The sequence below is a fragment of the Aethalodelphis obliquidens genome, unplaced genomic scaffold, assembly GCF_003676395.1.
Source record: "Aethalodelphis obliquidens isolate GAN/ISIS:26980383/991018 unplaced genomic scaffold, ASM367639v1 scaffold2, whole genome shotgun sequence".
Classification (NCBI taxonomy): domain Eukaryota; kingdom Metazoa; phylum Chordata; class Mammalia; order Artiodactyla; family Delphinidae; genus Aethalodelphis; species Aethalodelphis obliquidens.
In genome coordinates this window covers 76,655,923-76,673,190 of record NW_020837946.1, presented here as the reverse complement: position 1 = coordinate 76,673,190, position 17,268 = coordinate 76,655,923, and the positions used below count along the sequence as shown (strand labels likewise).

General features: G+C 41.6%; 1 protein-coding gene across 1 annotated transcript; it reads right to left on the bottom strand.

Annotated features, from left to right (window-relative positions):
• Positions 1-15,377: 15,377 nt before the first annotated feature.
• On the bottom strand, positions 15,378-16,817 carry RPRM (reprimo, TP53 dependent G2 arrest mediator homolog). The gene has a single exon (XM_027115428.1). The coding sequence runs from the start codon at positions 16,598-16,600 to the stop codon at positions 16,271-16,273; it is 330 nt and encodes a 109-aa protein (XP_026971229.1). The 5' UTR covers positions 16,601-16,817; the 3' UTR covers positions 15,378-16,270.
• Between the last annotated feature and the right edge of the window lie 451 nt (positions 16,818-17,268).

Sequence of the window (17,268 nt, the reverse complement as noted above, 5' to 3'; positions counted from 1 at the left end):
GCCATATAGACTGTATCTTTTCATAGGCTGCTAGAAATATTTTGCAGAAATCTTATCATTCATTCCACTCACATAAGAGTTAATTAATACTTCTACACAGATTATTTCTTTACTTTTAAATATCTTGAGGAAAGAAGTTTCACTAAAGATATAATTTATAGCCTCACCCTCTTTACTTCTAGTAATTCCTTCCACATAAAATCAACTCTTGATTTAACCCAGGTAATGGAAAACATGAGTGAACCAGTGAGTACAGAATGATAAATAACTTAAAAAGTAATTTAACCTTGCCCTGCAGTGTGGTGGGACCATTACGTAGTGAAGAACAATGCAATGTTATCTTAGTAATGTTTTTAAGAGCTTTATTAGTTGACCCACCCAAAATTCAAGTGTGTATTAAGGGAGTGGCCATGTTCAGTGCTCTTCAAATTCAGGGCCAAAATAGCATCTTAAATCATCTTCTTGGCCTCTGTGTCTGAACACGTAGCCTCTCCCTGAACACTTCGTTATTTGCCTAGGATCTCACTGAATATGCAGGTAGAGAAAGCAGCACAAATGTATAGTTGACATGAGGAGATGTAGCTCTCAGGCTTACATTTGTCCTTTTTCTTCTGATTCGTATCAGTCAGCGTGGCATACGTATAGACCCCGGGATGAAAAGCACACTGGGGGCTTCATAGCAGATCAGGGGAATGGAAAAGAAATAGGGAACAAGTGACCAAAGTTGGGAAGCTAATTCAACTGTAATTTTGGCTCCAGATGAGAGGAGCCATCAGCTGTCCAAATCCCTGTATACATAGAAATATGGGTAACTTGAATTTATCCTGACTATCATAAGTACGCAGAGCACATGCTGTAATTGTTGAGACATAATAGAAATAGTTTCAAAGGAACATTATGCTCTATGTAAAGAGCATTACAATACTAGATTGTCACAGCAACAGCTAGAAGTACATCCAAACAAAGTTCCAGCTTCTTGAGAGAAAAATTTTGGCTGGGTGTCAGGATCAGTGCAATTCTGCAGCAGAAGCCAGGACACTGGGCAGAAACCAGCTATGTAGACTAGACAAACAAGTGGACTTCAGGGGAAAAGCTGTGGTTCTCTGGACTCAGAATTGTCTGGGCATCACCTTGAACACACCAGATACTGTAAGATCCCACCAGCTAGTCCTCTGGGAGCTACTATAATGTTCTCTAATTGTCTCAGAAACTGGGCAGAAATGAGCCTTTGGTGGAGGGCCTCAGGGCTGAAGATTCAGCATAGTTGAGAAAGTCAAGAGCATCAGTTATGTCTATTAGCCAGATATTTAGAGTCCTCGCCCACCCAACCATCGTGCTTCCAGGTGCCCAAGAGATCTAGGACATGGATGAACCACAAGGTTCCTTCTATGAAGCATTTCTCTCCCCATCAGAGTTTAACACCAAATCATCTGTTATTTTTTAAAATTTATTTATTTATTTTGCGGTGCGTGGGCCTCTCACTGTTGTGGCCTCTCCCGTTGCGGAGCACAGGCTCCGGACGCGCAGGCTCAGCGGCCATGGCTCACGGGCCTAGCTGCTCCACGGCATGTGGGATCTTCCCGGACTGGGACACAAACCTGTGTCCCCTGCATCGGCAGGCGGACTCTCAACCACTGCGCCACCAGGGAAGCCCCATCTGTTATTTTTATGTCTAAGTTTGAAGATGATTTATTGTCATTTCAAAGCATATGCTACCTTGTGTTTTATAAATGGATACTTGGTGAGATATATCCTTTGAAAGACATTCTTTAAGGCTATGTTTAATCAGACTCTAGCACTCAGAATGATGATGTTCTTGGCAGAATTTCAAAATAAAGGCCACTCCGAGGACAGGGCATGATATTATATTGTAGCAAGGAGTATCTAAGCAAGATCATAAAATGGCAATGCCAATTACAGCGACTTTGGAATACAGGAATGAGAGGGCACACGAGGCTGTAAAATTAGGTCATTTTTGATAATAAGGTATGTTTAAGAGCGGTGTCACTTAGAAACATAGGCAACTCAGGTTTTAGGATTAAATGATTTTTCTCCTTTTATCATAAAATGTAAAACATATGCCATTAAGAAGACATTTAACCAATGTTAAGTGTATAATATTTCTTTATTGAAATAAATGATAAAAAGCAGATGATATGTGGAGAATATTATAAACTTTCCCAAAACTATAATAGATATTTACATACTAGAAAACGAATAGCTAAGGCTTTTGTGCCAGGGATCAGACAAGCAGCACAGTGACACAGTTCCAACAGGACTGATTTTAATTCAGGATGAATGAGTAGTCTCCTGCTCAGTGAAACTTATTACCTCCTCTCTTTCCAGTGAGATGAACAGAATCAATCTGTATTCAGAAAGGCAGTCTTCATGTCTCCACTGTGTCTGTAGCAACTAAGAACATCTCTGCCATCTGGAAAGAAGTCTATCCTAAAACATTACTCTTGTTGGAAAAATATTTTTTAAAAAAATTTTAGGAGTCATGACAAACTAAACTATAGTATTGTGGAAAGGTATTTTGGAATTTGACAGCACACTGGCAAAATCCTCATATCTATTCTTCAGAGCAGTGACTGTGTCTTTGCAATGCTGTGCAGATTCTGAAATACAATGCTATAATTACAGGCTTGGATTCTGTGTGTGTTCTCAAGGCTTGAGACATAAAAGTATTAAATTTTCTTCTCTAGAAACAATGAAAGGTTTCTTATATCTGATTATTTGGTATGGCAGAGACCACATCTTGTGCTGTATTAGAAAGAATGCTTTATCCATTAACACCTTTCACCCATACAGTAAGGAAACAAAATCCTGCTAAATCTATGAGAGTCTGTACCTCAGGGATCCTTTTGTTTGGGATAAATAGGTGCCCCCAAGCCAGCTTAGTTTTTCTTTAGAGGCAGGAAGCTTAATGGAAGAATTAGCCTTTGAACTTGAAGAAAGCTGAGAGGCTATGTCTGCACCTGCCTTAGTAAAATAATCTCAAAGTCATTTTGAGTGTAACTTCTAGATGAACCAATTAGGAGTGATCCATTTAGAACTGAGGTCAGAAACTTATATTTATGGCCAAGATACAATGAAAGATGGTTTTAGTACAATGGGAGAGTTATGAGAAAATGCAGGCGTGTGAGTGAGAAAGGAGGATTCAGCCTTCTTATTTGTACCTCAGGTCTGGTTACTTCTGCCCAAATCCTGTAACTCAGGCAGGCTTTCTCCTAAGTCCCTAAGCAGGCTGCTGCTTGTTTGAGCCGGACAGCAGAGCCACCTGCTAGGTGCCTGTGCTTTCCTGTCCCCTCCCCAAAAAGAGTCGAGAATAATGAAGGCACAAGATTGGAAGGTGCCTCACAGATCTAGCCTAACCGTCTAATTCCTGAATCTCCTGTAATATCCCTGCTGAATGGACATCCAGAAACAAGAAATTTATTCTTTCCAAAGGCAATTCACTTCATATTTGTACAGCTCCAGCTATTAGAAAAATCTCGTCTGTTAGAGTTGAATTCTTTTTGCGTGTAGCTTCCTCTACTCCTCACTGTTGCCAGTTTTACTACTTGAATTCATACTAAACAAAAGTAAGCCTTCTTGTTTGTGACAGTTTCTCAAATGTTGAAGCACAGCTATCTTGTTATCCCCGAAGCTTTATTTATTTATTTTTCTTCAGTGGTAAACACTGCCAGCTCTTTTGACCATTTTTCATCTAACATGGTTTTAGAACCTTTACCAGCATAGTTGTTTTCTTTTGAATACACTGACTGTGTTTACAACTTTTTAAAAATAAGGCATTAGGACCAGAACCACTCTAAAACTGGAAAAATCTAGAAACAAGAGAGTTGGCCTCTTGCTCTCCCTTATAAGATTTTTTTGTTTCCATTAATGCAGAGTAAGTTCACACTATTTTTTTTTTCTTTTTGGCAATCTCAATATTTCATTGGCCTGTCCAGAGATCCTTCTTGAACAAAACTCTACATCTCTTATATTTATGATCTGTTGATAAGCCACATTTTCCCCCATTCTATACTTGCACAGTGGTTTTAGACCCAAGTACACGACCTTGTGTTTTTCCAGATTGAATTTTATCTTGCTAAAATCAGACTATTACTTAAAATCTCTCAGAATCTTTTGGTACCCAGATTTAGTCAGTCAATATATTCTACTTCTACTCCTCAGTTTCCTCATAAATGAAAATACAAACTACCTCATAAGATGATAGTGAAGACTGTGTGATCCAACACATGGAGAGTGATTAGCATGGGGACAAATATATAGTAAGTGCTCATTAAAGCATATTATTATCACTTTGTAAGCAAGCCCAGTCTAAAAAAAAAGTCTTTTAACCTTAAAGTATAATTGTTGACATCATCTAAATAAGCCCCAACATTTTAGAATAAAATATTTTAGTCAAAACTATATTGTAGGCAGAGTTTGAATGAAAAATTTTTAAAGCAACATGAAATAAGTGAATTCTAGAGGACTTTACAATTATAGAATTAGAAGAGAAAAAAAAAATTAAATCTCTATGCATTTCCAAGTAAGAAGGCTACCTAACTGGATGAGTTGAGGTTCATTTTGAACTGCCTCCTAAAATCTACATTTCCACCTCCTAAGGGCCATCTGCTACTGGCAAACCCTAAATCTACCAAAATGATAAATTGCTTTGCATTTCCTCTATGTGAAATCATTACTCAAAGCTATAGGGGTGAGTTGTTAACGACAAATCTCCATGTGTGTGAGAAAGTTGAAATTTTCCTTACTGTCAATTCATTACCAGAAGAATTAGCAGGATGACATATTGAAAATGCCCTTGGCTTGTAATGCTTTCAGATCTGGGTTCACATCATAGCACAAGATCATTTTAACTGTGTGACCTTGGAAAATTTACTAACCCTCAGCCCCTCCATTTTCTCATTTATGGGAATGGGGTAGCAGTAACTTCTAGAATTGTAAGGAATTTGAAGTAACATATGAAAAAGTAACAACTATGATTAATATTAGCAGTTTTATCAGTCACTCATATGGATGATGAAGACAACAGTCAACTAGAATTTATGTGATGCCTACCCAGTTTCCATGAGCAGAATTTGAAGATCAGCCATGCCAATAATATAATCCAATAGAATATAATAGCAAGAGAATATTAAAAATGGGAATATATTGTATTGTGTTTAAGTGCTTTGGAATCAGTGTGAAAGTAAGATTCTCTTAAGATAATAACTTTTCTTTGTTTTTTTTTTTTTTTTTGCGGTACGTGGGCCTCTCACTGTTGTGGCCTCTCCCGTCACGGAGCACAGGCTCCGGACGCGCAGGCTCAGCGGCCATGGCTCACGGGCCCAGCTGCTCCACGGCATGTGGGATCCTCCCGGACCAGGGCACAAACCCGTGTCACCTGCATCGGCAGGCGAACTCTCAACCACTGTGCCACCAGGGAAGCCCAATAATAACTTTTCTTAATTGAAAACACAGGATAGAAGAAAGCCAGATGAGCTTATAGAATGGTCTAATATTCTGGCATGTAATTTCATTAAAACATGGGAATACTAAAATTTTGTAACTTCACTCAACCCTTCTTAAGTGACTGCTTCATGCCAGGTAACCCACACTCTAAGAAGGCAGTGTCCTTGGTGGTCATAAAACCTTTCTCATAGCACTCTTCAAGGTCTAAAGCACTCTTTAGGAATCCATAGAATTGTAAATTGAAAATATTTTTAACTCGGAAATCATTGAATCATGGAACACTGTTAACTTTTCCTTTCTTTTACTACATAGCACTTTAAGCATGAAATGAAACAATACCAATAGCAAATGTTCATCCTTTGAGTAGCTTTTCTTTATCTTAATAGTCAGTGAAGTCTTTATTTGCTTTGTAGAATGAAGTATGATGTTGGGAAATTAAAATACATTCAACAATTGCAAAGAATTCAATAAAATTTAATCTCTGTATTATACTATTTGAGGTATACAATCTCATCCAAAAGATAAACATGGATTTACTGTAATTTTTAAATAGATGTTTGTCCAAAAGCTAAAGTAATCCTTTAACAAATCTCCTTTAAAATGAAGAATACAGGGCTTCCCTGTTGACGCAGTGGTTGAGAGTCCGCCTGCTGATGCAGGGGACACGGGTTCAAGAATACTCCACCAGGCAAGGTTAGCATTCACATTTTAAGGAGCAATAAAGAGATTTACAAGACAAGCAAAAGCTGAAAGAGTTCAGCACCATTAAACCGGCCTTATAAGAAATGTTAAAGGGATTTCTCTAAGTGGAAAAGAAGAGGCCGCAAATAGAAATATGAAAATTATAAAAAGAAAATTTCACTGTTAAAGGTAAATATGTAGTAAAGGTACTGGATCAACCACTTATAAAGCTAGTTGGAAGGTTAAAAGTAAAAAGTAGTAGAATCATCTATATCTACAATAAGTAGTTAAGGGATACAGAAAAATAAACATGTAAAATATGATGTCAAAAACATTAAAGGGGAGGGGGTGGGCAGTAAAAATGTAGGGTGGTTAGAATGTGTTTTAACTTGAGATCATTGACTTAAAATTATATACTATAAAGACACAGTAATCTAAACAGTGTGGTACTGGCATGAAAATGGACACATTGATCAGTGAAACAGAAAAAAAGAGCCCAGAAATGAACCCACACCCATATGGTCAATTAATCTATGACAAAGTATGCAAGAATATACAATGGGGAAAAGATACCCTCTTCCATAAATGGTGTAGGGAAAACGGGATAGCTACATGCAAAAGAATGAAACTGGACTATCTCTCACACCACATAAAAAGTAAACTCAAAATGGATTAATGACTTAAATGTGGAACCTGAAGCCATAAAACTCCTAGAACAGCGGTCCCCAACCTTTTTGGTACCAGGGACCGGTTTTGTGGAAGACAAGTTTTCCACAGACCAGGGTGTGGGCAGTGGGGACATGGTTCAGACGGTAATGCGAGCCATGGGGAGCGACACATGAAGCTTCACTCGCTCGACTGCCGCTCACCTCCTGCTGTGCGGCCAGGTTCCTAACAGGCTGTGCAACAGTACTGGTCCGTGGCCCTGGGGTTGGGGAACCCTGTCCTAGAAGGAAACACAGGCAGTGAGCTCTTTAACATCAGTCTTAGATGTCAAATATTTTTCTTTGGATCTGTCTCCTCAGGCAAGGGAAACAAAAGCAAAAATAAACAAACTAAAAAGCTTCTGCACACCAAAGCAAACTAACAACAACATGAAAAGACAACCTACTGAGTGGGAGAAGTTATTTGTAAATGATATATCTTATAAGGGGTTAATATTCCAAAATATACAAAAAGCTCATACAACTCAGCATCAAAAAAAAAAAAAAAAAAAACAAATCAATTGAAAAATGGGACCTGAATAGACATTTTTCCAAAGAAGACAAACTTATGGCCAACAGTCACATGAAAAGATGCTCAACATCACTAATCATCAGAAAAATGCAAACAAAACCCAAATGAAACACCACCTCACACCTGTCAGAATTGCTATCATCAAAAAGACAACAAATAAGAGATAAGATGAGCTTTCCTGTTGTGATGAGCCATATGAGAAACACACTCCTAAACACCAGTCTTTATGGTTGATAGATTTCCTCTCTAAGCCCCACCATCAGCTCCTCTTCCCACTTGTGAATACGAATGAAAAGGTCCACTCATACAAGTCTCATGGGAGGAGAAGACACTTGCAAAGCAGCTAGTCACAGTTAGCAAGGTAATTTCCCTAAGTCAGAAGTGTGGAGCAGGCAGAGCAGCTGGGAACCCCCCAAAATGAACAATGACAGTTCAGTTTCTATACAGATAAGAAAGCTAAGCCAACTGTCTGGGTTAGAGTGAATTTAGATGAGGGACAGTTAAGGAAAAGAGAATAAGGAAGGATTCAAAGAAACGTAATAAAAATATCACATGTACCTATAGGGCAGCAGCATTTCCAAGGAAGATGGGTCATGGCAGAGGCTTCATCAAAGTGAGTTTGTCAGATCACCTTGGGAAATGCTAAATATTTTCTCTATCCCATGGAGAGTCATGAAGCCTAGAAGAGAGATCCTGCAGCAAATGAATCTGCCTAGTTTTGTCTAGTACTACTTTATCATATTAAAGATACTTTTTAGCACAAAATTTACCATCTCATCTTGAAGACATTTTTATGCCTTGTCAGGTCTATGGAGGGCAGATGATTTTATTCTCATAAACGAACAGAGATGTCAGATAACTGGTAGAAATTCATATCACCAGGTACAAGGTGGTGGCAATGCCTGTCCTCCAAATCCAGGTTGTTTTCCAGGCTCTTAGAACATCAGCTCAGACACAGAGACTCTTGGAAGAAATTATAAAAGGCTTCTGAGCCTTGCTGGAAGACAGTTGACAGAATAAATAGAGTAAATAATTTTAAAAGGAATACTAAATTAAGAGTCAAAAGATGCAGGTCCCATTACTGGCTTCACCACTGGCTACTGCTTCTTCTAATAATAGAATCTCTTTCTCATGTAAGCACTCGCGGCCTTGTGGTTTTACTCCTTGTGGAAGTTGAACTGACTCCATTTCCCCTTGCTATCTCCCCTCTCACCACATGGGTAGTATTGGCTGAGCACACCCTTTTTCTGGCACCTACCTCAGTCACAGAGATTTCTTCAGGGATGGGTACATGACCCAAACAGGCCAGAGTTTGCCCAGGAAAAGACAATGCTATGGTTGTTAGCATATGCTATGGTTGTTAAGCTGGTATAATATGGTAAGATGTGAGTGTGAGTCTATCGGAATCACTTTTATTCTTTTCTTTTTCCTGCCATGTGGAAAGAGTTTTACTGAAATATGGAGAGAATGGAAGAATCTGGTAACATCATATATCAGCTTTTCAGACAACTGAAGCACCTGTATCCTTGGACATGGGAGTCACAGAAGTCAGTAAATTCAGTTTTTTTTTTGTTTTTTTTTAATTAGCTTGAATTGGGTTTATGTTGGTTGCGACCCAAAGAATCTTAATTAATCCAGCCCATATCTCGCTTGAACATTTCATGAATTTAGAAGATACTTATGTTACTTAAAACAAGGAGAGATTATTTTCTTAGAAAGTTCATCTATGAAGTTAGGGAATTTCACACTTGATCCTTTCGTTAATTATTCATTCATTGAAAATTCCTGGTAGGGGCAGTGAATAGAACACTCATTCCCAACCTGAATTTGTAGAAAAATATAAGTAGCCTCCAGAAATTCATTTGCAGCATTTTCTTCCAGGCTCCACCTTCATGCTCATCTTGAGCTTGAGTATGTAATATACAGTGAGCCTTGTGTATGCTGCCTAAAGACAGGGGAAAGTCAAATTAAGTTGAGTAGGTCAGATCCCCCGAATCAATATAGAGAAGAATGGAGGGTACTTCATGTGTAAGGGGAAAAGTCACAGTGTGCATACATACAGCTGGCTCACACAGCTGGATCTCCAAGGACACATGGGCGCAAATCAAGCAGAAGATAGGAGGGAAACGTAGACGGCCCCTTTAAATTCCATGATACTTTGCACTCAACTTCCAAGATCTAAGTTAGTACCCAGTGCAGGGTCATGCCATAATGGACACTAAATAATACATATTTATTGATGATACAGATAAGAAGATCTGGCAAGGCCTCTTTGACCTCTGGGTATAAGAAAACTGAGCTGGCTAACAGGATGCTTGCAATTAGTCCAAGACTTTGCAGAGTAGAAGAGAGAAATGGAGAAGGAATTAGCAGTCTTCCACGTTCTGCTCACATTGCTGAGCTCAGTAGTCTTTGATCCTTTTAGTAAGTCCTCTAAATGTAAAAGTTTCTAGTCACTGTTTTGAGAATTTAGAATCTGCCTGTCAATTTCTAGAGACTTGATAGGTTCTTTTTGTTTTCATCGATCTTCTTCAAATTTAGGGTCCCTTCTCATTTCTCTTAGCTTAGCTTTTAAAGATTTTCAAGCTTGTACAATATATTATCTTTGACTTTTCTGTTCCTTGGGGATTTAGCTTCTTTTTCTTTCCAATTCTTAGATGAAGATTGAAACATATATTTCAAGATATAGATGTATTGTAAGACTCCAGGCACCTTCTATAAGTCTTATTTACTGAACATTTGGGGAGTATTTACTTGCAACTTTTTCTATGCATTGTTTTGTAAGCAAATAAATAGTGTAAAACAAAGAACTGGGGAATATGTGATGCTTACATTTAGTCTGCAGCGAAATGGATGTGTTTCATCGGTATACAATACGAGAAACACAGAGTGTGAGTGTGCGCATGTGCGCCTGCCTCAATCAATACTATTTAAAATATGAACTACAAGGTCCCGCTCAATTTATAGGAAAATAAATAAAGCCAAAGAGACACTCTGTATCCCAGAGGGATTCTTTTCCCAAAGCAATGAGACATCAGGAGTTTTGGTCTGATAAAAATCAATGACTTTCAGGGCAGTAGATCTTTAGATGTGAGTCAGGGAAGGAGTACATAATGAGAGAGGAATTGGTGAGGATAGAAGGCAAATATGAAAAAAAATTGATAAGAGAAACTGTAACATTGTCTCACTGTCATTAACCATGTCAGTGGCTGGGCGATAGCATAATTACGTAATCCCAGACATAGTAAATAGAAACAGTTTATTTATTATTTGACTTTGTGGGTAGATCATATGCCTTCCCTTATGTGTGTTTATCTGTGCCTGTGTTTCATGGCTCAAATGAATAGAAATCATCTCTTTTTTTTAGTAATAAGTTGTACCGCATACACATGGGTGCTTGGCAAATATATCTAATTGTTTGAATTACAAGTTCAAAACATATTACTATCTAATAGAAATCACTTTTAAAATGGGGGCAAGGCAGACTTTGGTTCCAACATTATCCCAGATCGTTTGACCTTCTATATATCGATCACTCTGTGCTTGCATTTACCCACACAGAAATATTCAGCAACCGAGCGCTTACATGTATTTAGGAAACTATTTGCCCATAATCCCTTCAAAGTCTATGTAAACAGTCAAATAAATGAAAATATAACTTGTTTATTCTCATTTAGGATGGAATGTTATTTGAGTTGGAAGTAAGCCACTGTTTACAAGCTTACTGAGGAATATTTTAAAATACATTTAGTTATCCTTACAATAATAGTCCTTGTAGAGCTCCCCTCTGGTATATTCTGAATTTCTCAAATATAAGTAATAAATTTAGATTATTCTATTATGATCACCAGAAATGTTACATGACTTTCTGGTACTATTATATACTTTATTTTCTCCTGAACTATACTTTGCAAGAATTTTAAAATCTAAGCTGATGTTATAAAATTAATCCTGGACTTTTAAACATTTTAAGCATTTAAAACAATACAAAAATATCTGGAAAGAAGGACAGAGTGATATTGGCTATGAAAGCAGTTAACCATTGAGCCTTTAAATTCAGACATTAGGTAACTATTACTACTGTTGGAGCGGAGTTTAAAACATCCCATTTGAGCTAGTGTGCACATACCTAAATGGAATTTGGCAGGTGGGTAAAAGATGTATTGATTCCTGTTTGGGGTATTGCTATAGACTTACTTCTTCAACAGGCTTTCAAACTAGATTTGAGTCTTCCAGAACAAACTGAACCCTGGAATCCTTTCCTGGCATTGCAGCCCCCAAAGTGACAAGTCTAATAAGCCAGGGCTAAGGAAGGCTATAAACTGCATGCGAAACAGCTGTTGTGTGCTCTTGCAGAAGCTCAAAGGGAAAAAAAAATGCTTTGAGGGAGAAAAATTGGCTGTTAATTAATCTTCGAACACCCAAAAAGTTTCTATAAACAACAATGCATATTAGTCTAAATGTATATGGACTTAGAGGAATCGTTTGTTGATTATGTGCTCCCCGATTCACTGGGCTTTCCTTTCATTGCTTCGTCCAGTGACAACACAGAGATCTGGGGTATTTAAGGCACTGGTTAGATGATGTGTGATCTGTCAGCATAGAAACTGCTGTCTACCTAGGCCTGGCTAGGTGTCTGAAATTTTGCTTTGGCTATTGTAAATAACATCCCAAGTTGAGGAGCACTTGACTTTAGCGGGAGGGTGTTTCCTACCTGAAGGACCAAGATTGGAATGACAAAATATATTCTAAGATACCTATTGAAATGAGCTAAGAAACATCTTAAGAGACAAGGAAATATTAAACAAATTAATTCAATAGAATCACTGAATAGGAGTATCCTTTTATAGATAGAATCTATCTTCCTCATTTTAGGGCTGATGCCACTCAGTTATTTAGAGACCAGAACCAAACTTTGTTACATCATAGGCCAGTATGCTTTTTCCTCCCTCACTCAGAATTAGTGTAAGAAGACACAGTAACAGACTGGCCCAGGATCCAATGAGAAGCCAGCATGGCTTGAAAATCAGAAAACAGGCACAGGGAGCCTTAGACTTAATACAGTAGTGTGACCTTTATGCTTAGACTCCCTCAAGCAGACTTGAAGGTGTTCAACACTCAAGTCCTTATACATTTTCAGAGAAAGTGGGAAGATTCATAACAACAATCTTAAGAAAAATAACATTTATTAACAACTGGCTAAGCTACTTATGTAGAGGCCACCCAGTTAGGCTCAGAGGCATCAGTGGCTATCTGCACAGCCTGAGAGGGGTTACAACCCTGCTAATCCACTTGCTGTGTCTCAGAAAAACCTCTCCCTGTTTCTGCTGTATTTCCAGAAGGGTTTCAGGAAGTATCAGATGCCTCCCCATGGATCACATGCCAGATCCAGCAAGCTTTTACAGGAAGCCATCTCTCTCTCTCTCTCTCTCTCTCTCTCTCTTTTCTCTCTCTCTCTCTCTTCTCTCTCTCTCTCTCTCTCTCTCTCTCTCTTCTCTCTCTCTCTCTCTCTCTCTCAGGACTTCCCACTAATTACTGACCACATGGTGGACTTAAGTGTGGGATGATAAAATCTGCCTGTTTGCATCTATCCCTCTCAATTCCCAGTCTCTTAAGGCTGACATTGTTTTCTTATATGAAACCCAGAAAGTGACTTTTAAAACTTACTTTCCTTGTAGCACATCTGCGGGAAAGGATCAACGTGCCATAAACTCTAGGCAGGATTTAAAAGTTTCATTTAATGCATTTGTTATGATCAGGAAAAAAAGACAGTCAAAGGCAGAGTGAGACGGAGTGGTGTAGGGCCTGAGAAAGTGGTTGCCGTGTGGCCACTGGGGAACGGGGAATGTAAAAAGCTTCTTGCACACATCGCCTCATCTATAAAAACCAGAACCACTTGGCATCTGTCTAAGTAACAAATGGATCTAAGGGCTGTCGAGAAGAGTTGCCAGGAAATGGTCCCCAGGGCTATGATATTTTCAGATCATGTGCATTTCCCTATAATGCATAGTTCATGGATTACAGAACTCTGTTCACGTGTCTTTTCTATCTAAGGACTAAATTTTGCAGGTTATGATTTGTCTGACTATCACAGTTTCTGGTGGTAAGAGAATAAATCTGGATAGTTGAGATAAGGAGAAACTGTAAATTTTGCTTTCGAGGTGCAGGGAAGAGGAAAGCAGTGTGAAGAAGTATTAAGAGGAAAAAGGATGGAGAGTGATCATAGTGATAGTGGAGATAAAGAGTATTAGTAGAGGAAAGAGTAGTAGGGGCCTTGGGCAAGCCCCTCTCTCAACTTTCAGGAATTTGGCTTTAAATGGAAACCTCTGTTCTATATGAACAAATACAAATTGACCTGTAGGTTTGAGAGCTTTCTGTGTCTGACATTCACTGTAAGCAGGTACCTAGTACTCAGCAGACCACAATGTAAGATTCCTACACACACACTCTAGCTGATTGGTTTTTGATCCCAAATCAGTTTCCACTACAGCACTGTGGGCTAATAAATCTGTGGGAAGAAGAGACCCTCAGCAAGACATCACAGCCACAAAAACCAAAAACTAAAACAAAACCAAAAAACTGAGTTTAATTTTAAAAGTCTGGTTTGTCCTTGAGTGAACTGGTTGTTCTGCTTTGTTTCTTTCTTTGAAATATGGAGGCCACAGAAACTGTCTACAAAATAAGAAGTCTCCATTCCCTATCTTACTCATTAAAAAAGTAAACTGCTTTCCACGACTCACTCTTGACTACTCCCCTGCCTAGACAGAAGTAAACAAGCAAATGCTTACCTGCTGAAAATACAGGAACAATAGGCAAAACTTCAACATCCTTGCTTTTGCAGGCCTGATATCTATTAAAAACCATTCTAGGTCATAATTCCTGACAAGATTTACTTTGGGAGTGGAACAGACACTTTATAGCAGACAGGATGTCAAAGGACACTCAAACCTTTCGATCCCAACCCTTGAGTCACTGACATTGTTTATACCAGTTGTGCCTCTTCCCAATTAAATGGGACACTTCGTTGCTTTTTTAAAAAATTTTAGTCCATCTTATATCTGCTATTGTGAAGCCTTTAATTGCTATAGCATAGTAGAGGATTCTTTATATTCTTGAAAATATTTAGGATCCTACCCCAGGTGTAAAAATAAACTGCTCAAAACCTCTTGTCAAGTTTAAGCTTGAAGCTACTGTATCCTTTGGGTTATTTTCACATGCACGGTTTTCCAGGCTCTTCTTTCCAGATTCCCTTCAATTTCTGAGCCCAAAGACCATCTGTAGCTCCCTCCAGCCCAACTTGCCCAGTTTCCCAGTTTTAACACACATCTCCTATATTCAGGACCTCGGCTAACTCCTCTGAACCTTTTTGCCCGGCCTGGGGCTGATAACCCAGGCCGGGTTTCTCTTTTAATACCGCCCTTTAGCTAGAAACCTAATACGGCAAAGACAATGCATGTCTTGTTTTAGTAACAATGGTTTACCCCAGGGAGAATTAGCGTCACTATGTACTTTAGGACCTACTTTTCTTCGGTTTTTTTTTTTTTTTTTTTTTTTTGATCAGCATCCTGACGCCGTCTTGCTGACGTTGGTCAGGGGAAAGATGCCCTCCCTGAAGGCTGGACAAGCCGTCTCTTCCTTTCATTAGCGGTGTAACCCTGTGTTCCCACCGGAGCCCTGCACGGAAGTGTCATCTTCCCGCGGGGGCCTCCCGTCGTCTCGCCTGGCTCAGAGAGCTGAGCCTAAATGAAATATAAAATATTAACTGTAAAGGAAAACAAAGGATGCTGCCTCCAAGACGGCTCCTGTGCCTGCGGCTTGGCCTTGTCTCACTCGTCCCTGGGCCTCTGTCTCGCTCCCACCCTCGTCCCTGCGTAGGATCCACGAGTTGAATCGCAGCTCTCCAAAGAGAATTCCACCCCGAACCGGTAACCCGAGTCCTCACCGTCGCCCGTTCCCTTCTGCCGGGAGCGCAGAATGACCACCAGGAGGCCAGGAACAAAACACTTAAATGTTGCATTTATTAAGGAAATGTTAAATAAGGGGGGGGGGAGTCAAAACGGTGTCACGAATGTCAAGAGCACTTTTGTGGCATAAACCGTGCAGTCACGAGCTCGGAGTCCTATTCCGAGTCTTTGTCCCGGGGCCAGCTGGAGGGCCAGCCCCTCCCCCCGCCCCCCAAAGACCCAGTTGGAAATGCATGAAAAGAAACAACTCACCCCATTCACAGGCTCCCCTCCCCCCACCCCTTCTCCCAACACAAAACTCTAACCCCCAGGCAGGCAAACAGGCCACTAGGGCGGAAAAAGACTTATCAAATATTTGTATTCAAGCAAACAAACACAAGATCCCTTAAAACGGCACGTTACAATCAATCAAAGGTATTTATCGCCCTTCCTGCCAGGGCTGGGAGGAGCGGGAGGGAACGGGCGCGAAGCCGGACACGGATTTGTGTGTCCCCGTTAGTTCGGTTAAGTGGAGTATACGCGGGTCACTTTTCCAGTCACCAGGCAAGCGGTGCCGTTGGTCTCTCCCTGCCCGCCCTCTCCACCTGCCCCCAGAGCTTGGCCCACCTGCGGGTGGAAAGGGGCCTTGGCCCGGCCGGTGTCCCCGCATCCCGCGCCAGCGGCAGCTTCCAAAGTTCTGCGCCCCAATCGCCTTCTTCTTGCCACTTGCTGCTGGAGTCCAGAGTCAGGGCTCTCTTCTATAGCCAGGCCTGGGGACTTTCAGAGAGCCAGCGAGAAAGCGGGTCGCTTCATCCCGAAAAGCAGAAGTCGAGAGAAATAATTGACTCCGACAGGTTTGCTTCGCCCAGTCTCGGATGGTGAGGGGGCGCGGCCCGGCTGGTGAAGTGGGGAGGCATGGGGCGGCTGCCGCGGGGGCCGGGGGCCGGTCAGTAGGGCCCCACGACCACCGCCTCCACCTCCTTAGACGGTCTCCGGTCCTTCACTAGGAAGTTGATCATGCCCTCGGACTTGATGAGGAGGTTGCAGCCAAGGAAGAAGATACCGAAGACCACGGTGAGCGAGAGCACGCACATGACGGCGATCTGCACCACTCGCATGATATACAGGCTACGCTCGTCCGGGCCGCCCTCCGCGAAGCCGTCGTCGGTCACCACGGATGCCTGGGTGCAACAGCGCACGGCGCGCTCCAGCGCCTCACTGCTGTTGGCTAGGAACAGGCCGGCCACATCGGTCTGGTTGCCCAGCGCCGGATTCATCGCGGGAGCGGGCGGGCACCTCGGGAGGCGCGAGTCCGAGGGGTGGGAAGGCGGTGGCGCGGGAGAAACAGGTGAGCTGAGCGCTCACTTGGCGGACTTGCGCGCGCGGGGACAGCTCGCTCTCTCCAAAGTCCCCGGGGCCCTGGGAGTTTCCCCGGAGCCTTTCCGACGAGCGCCTCAGCCTTGCTGGTCTGCGCCGTCTGCTCCTGCCCGGGCGGCGCTCGTTCCCGGCGCTTGCTCGACTGGGGGCTCTTGGAACTTGGCGGGGCTGGGCCAGCGGGGCCGTGGGAGGTACGGACGGCGGCGGTAGGGCGGCTGCTCTGAGCGAACAGCGGCCCCTTCCGGCCGTGCCGCAGCTGTGCGCCCGCCGCCGTTGGGCGGTGTGGGAAGCAAAGGGGCGAACCTCTTCCTGCTTTTCTTGCTTCGCCTCTTTTCCAGCTCCAAAGGCTAGGCAGAGGTCACTGTAGTTTTCTGGGCTTGATGGATGATGGAAGCGTTTCGGGTGGGGGAGGGGTTGCGACCAGCTGAAAGTTTCCTAAGAACTGGGTCACACCAGCTCTGCGTGTCCTTTGCCTCCCGCCCCTTTCACCTCCGGGAGGTGGAAAGTGGCGATGAATCGCAGGTGGCAGATGGTGCTGGCGAATGCATGGACCCGCCGCCTGTGCCTG

Coding starts and splice junctions, on each gene's coding strand:
- RPRM (XM_027115428.1), bottom strand. CDS start 16,600: ATGAATCCGGCGCTGGGCAACCAGACCGATGTGGCCGGCCTGTTCCTA.